This window comes from Oncorhynchus nerka, unplaced genomic scaffold, assembly GCF_034236695.1.
Source record: "Oncorhynchus nerka isolate Pitt River unplaced genomic scaffold, Oner_Uvic_2.0 unplaced_scaffold_4006, whole genome shotgun sequence".
NCBI classification, from domain to species: Eukaryota; Metazoa; Chordata; class Actinopteri; order Salmoniformes; family Salmonidae; genus Oncorhynchus; species Oncorhynchus nerka.
The window spans coordinates 5,993-9,448 of NW_027037292.1; the positions used below are offsets into that span (position 1 = coordinate 5,993).

Here is a 3,456-nt window from a genome sequence, read left to right on the forward strand (position 1 = left end):
CTGGGGTATCTGACTCTGGGGTATCTGACTCTGGGGTATCTGACTCTGGGGTATCTGACTCTGGGGTATCTGACTCTGGGGTATCTGACTGCTGGGGTATCTGGGGTATCTGACTCTGGGGTATCTGACTCTGGGGAATCTGACTCTGGGGTATCTGGGGTATCTGACTCTGGGGTATCTGACTCTGGGGTATCTGGGGTATCTGGCTCTGGGGTATCTGGCTCTGGGGTATCTGGCTCTGGGGTATCTGGCTCTGGGGTATCTGGGGTATCTGACTCTGGGGTATCTGGCTCTGGGGTATCTGGGGTATCTGACTCTGGGTTATCTGACTCTGGGGTATCTGACTCTGGGGTATCTGACTCTGGGGTATCTGGGGTATCTGACTCTGGGGTATCTGACCCTGGGGTATCTGACTCTGGGGTATCTTGGGTATCTGACTCTGGGGAATCTGACTCTGGGGTATCTGGGGTATCTGACTCTGGGGTATCTGACCCTGGTGCATCTGGCCCCAAGCTATCTGACTCTGGGGGTATCTGGACCTGGGGCATCTGACCTCTGGGGGCATCTGGGATCTGACTCCCGGGGCATCTGACCCTGTGGGGCATCTCGGGCTCCTGGGGTATCTGACTCTGGGCTGGCCTGGGGGCATCTGGCTCTGGGGTATCTGGCTCTGGGGCATCTGACCTGGGGCATCTGAATCTGGGGTATCTGTGGAATCTGACTGTGGGGTATCTGACTCTGGGGTATCTGACCTGGGGTATCTGACTGCTTAGGGCATCTGACTCTGGGGCATCTGGCCCTGGGGGTATCTGACTCTGGGGTATCTGACTCTGGGGTATCTGGGGGATCTGACGTATCTGACTCTGCATCTGAGGTATCTGATCTGGGTTATCTGACCTGGGGTATCTGACTCTGGGGCATCTGACTCACGGAGTATCTGACACTGGGGTTTCTGGGGTATCTGACTCTGGGGTATCTGACCCTGGGGTATCTGGACCCTGAGGTATCTGACTCTGGGGTATCTGACTCGGGGCATCTGGGGTATCTGGCTCTGGGTATCTGACTCTGGGGTATCTGACTCTGGGGTATCTGACTCTGGGGTATCTGACTCTGGGGTATCTGGGGTATCTGGACTCTGGGGTATCTGACTCTGGGGTATCTGACTCTGGGGTATCTGACTCTGGGGCATCTGACTGGGTATCTGACTCTGGGGTATCTGACTCTGGGCTGACTGGGGGTATCTGGGGTATCTGACTCTGGGGTATCTGACTCTGGGGTATCTGGGGTATCTGACTGATCTGGCTCTGGTATACTCTGGGCATCTGGGGCATCTGGCTCTGGGGTATCTGGCTCTGGGGTATCTGACACTGGGGTATCTGACTCTGGGGTATCTGGCTCTGGGGTATCTGACTCTGGGTATCTGACTCTGGGGTATCTGGGGTATCTCTATGGGGTATCTGACTCTGGGGTATCTGACTCTGGGCATCTGATCTGACTCTGGGGTATCTGACTCTGGGTATCTGACCCTGGGGTATCTGACTCTGGGGTATCTTGGGTATCTGACTCTGGGAATCTGACTCTGGGTATCTGACTCTGGGTATCTGACTCTGGGGTATCTGACTCTGGGGTTTCTTACTCTGAGGTATCTGACTCTGGGGTTTCTGGCTCTGGGTTATCTGACTCTGGGGTATCTGACTCTGGGGTATCTGACTCTGGGGTATCTGACTCTGGGGTATCTGGGGTATCTGACTCTGGGGTATCTGACTCTGGGGGCTCTGGGGTATCTGGCTCTGGGTATCTGGCTCTGGGGTATCTGACTCTGGGAATCTGACTCTGGGATCTGACTCTGGGGTATCTGGGGTATCTGACTGTGGGGTATCTGACTCTGGGGTATCTGACTCTGGGGTATCTGACTGTGGGGTATCTGACTCTGGGGTATCTGGCCCTGGGGCATCTGACTCTGGGGTTATCTGACTCTGGGGTATCTGGGGTACCTGGGGTATCTGACTCTGGGGTATCTGAGGTATCTGACTCTGGGTTATCTGACTCTGGGGTATCTGACTCTGGGATCTGACTCTGGGGTATCTGACACTGGGGGTATCTGACTCTCTGGGGTATCTGACACTGGGGTTTCTGGGGTATCTGACCTAGGGTATCTGACCCTGGGGTATCTGACTCTGGGAGGCTCTGGGGTACCTCTGGGGCATCTGACTCTGGGGTATCTGGGTATCTGACTGGGGGCATCTGACTCTGGGGTATCTGACTCTGGGGTATCTTGACTCTGGGTATCTGACTCTGAGGGGGTATCTGGGGTATCTGACTCTCTAAATCTGACTCTGGGAGTATCTGACTCTGGGGCATCTGACTCTGGGGTATCTGGGGAATCTCTGACTGTGGGGCATCTGACTCTGGGGTATCTGACTCTGGGAGTATCTGACTGTGGGGTATCTGACTCTGGGGGTATCTGGCCTAGGGTATCTGACTCTGGGGGCATCTGGGGTATCTGACGTATCTGACTCTGGGGGCATCTGAGGTATCTGACTCTGGGTTATCTGACTCTGGGGTATCTGACTCTGGGGCATCTGACTCTGGGGTATCTGACACTGGGGTTTCTGGGGTATCTGACTCTGAGGTATCTGACCCTGGGGCATCTGACTCTGAGGTATCTGACTCTGGGGTATCTGACTCTGGGGTATCATCTGACTATGGGGTATCTGACTCCTGGGGGTATAGGGGTATCTGACTCTGGGCATCTGGGGCATCTGACTCTGGGTATCTGACTCTGGGGTATCTGACCTGGGGGCATCTGACTCTGGGGGGGGCATCTGACTCTGGGGTATCTGACTCTGGGTGCATCTGACTCCGGTATCGACTCTGGGAAGGTATCTGGGGTATCTGACTCTGGGGTATCTGACTCTGGGGTATCTGACTCTAGGTTATCTGACCCTGGGTTCTGACCGAGGCATCTGACTCTGGGGTATCTGGCCTCAGGCATCTGACTCTGGGGTTTCTGGGGTATCTGACTCTGGGGTATCTGACTGAGGTATCTGACTCTGGGGCAGGTATCTGGCTCTAGGGCATCTGACTCTGGGGTATCTGTATCTGGCTCTGGGGGTATCTGACTCTGGGAATCTGACTCTGGGAATCTGACTCTGGGGTATCTGGGGTATCTGGCTCTGGGGTATCTGACTCTGGGGTATCTGACTCTGGGGTATCTGGCTCTGGGGTATCTGACTCTGGGGAATCTGACTCTGGGGAATCTGACTCTGGGGTATCTGAGGGGTATCTGGGGTATCTGGCTCTGGGGGCATCTGACTCTGGGGTATCTGACTCTAGGGTATCTGGGGCATCTGGCTCTGGGGTATCTGACTCTGGGGAATCTGACTCTAGGGAATCTGACTCTGGGGCATCTATCTGGACTCTGGGTATCTGACCTGGGGGTATCTGGGGTATCTG

At 55.2% G+C, this 3,456-nt stretch overlaps 1 protein-coding gene across 1 annotated transcript; it reads right to left on the bottom strand.

The window, feature by feature from the left end:
* Positions 1-492: 492 nt before the first annotated feature.
* Positions 493-2,825, bottom strand: LOC135566614 (uncharacterized; the record flags this gene model as incomplete). The annotated part of the gene is made up of 3 exons (XM_065014287.1): positions 2,484-2,825; positions 2,033-2,391; positions 493-921 (listed from the first exon to the last, which is right to left on the bottom strand). Coding segments are annotated over exons 1-3 (1,130 nt in total), but the record flags the coding sequence as incomplete, so codon positions are not given.
* Between the last annotated feature and the right edge of the window lie 631 nt (positions 2,826-3,456).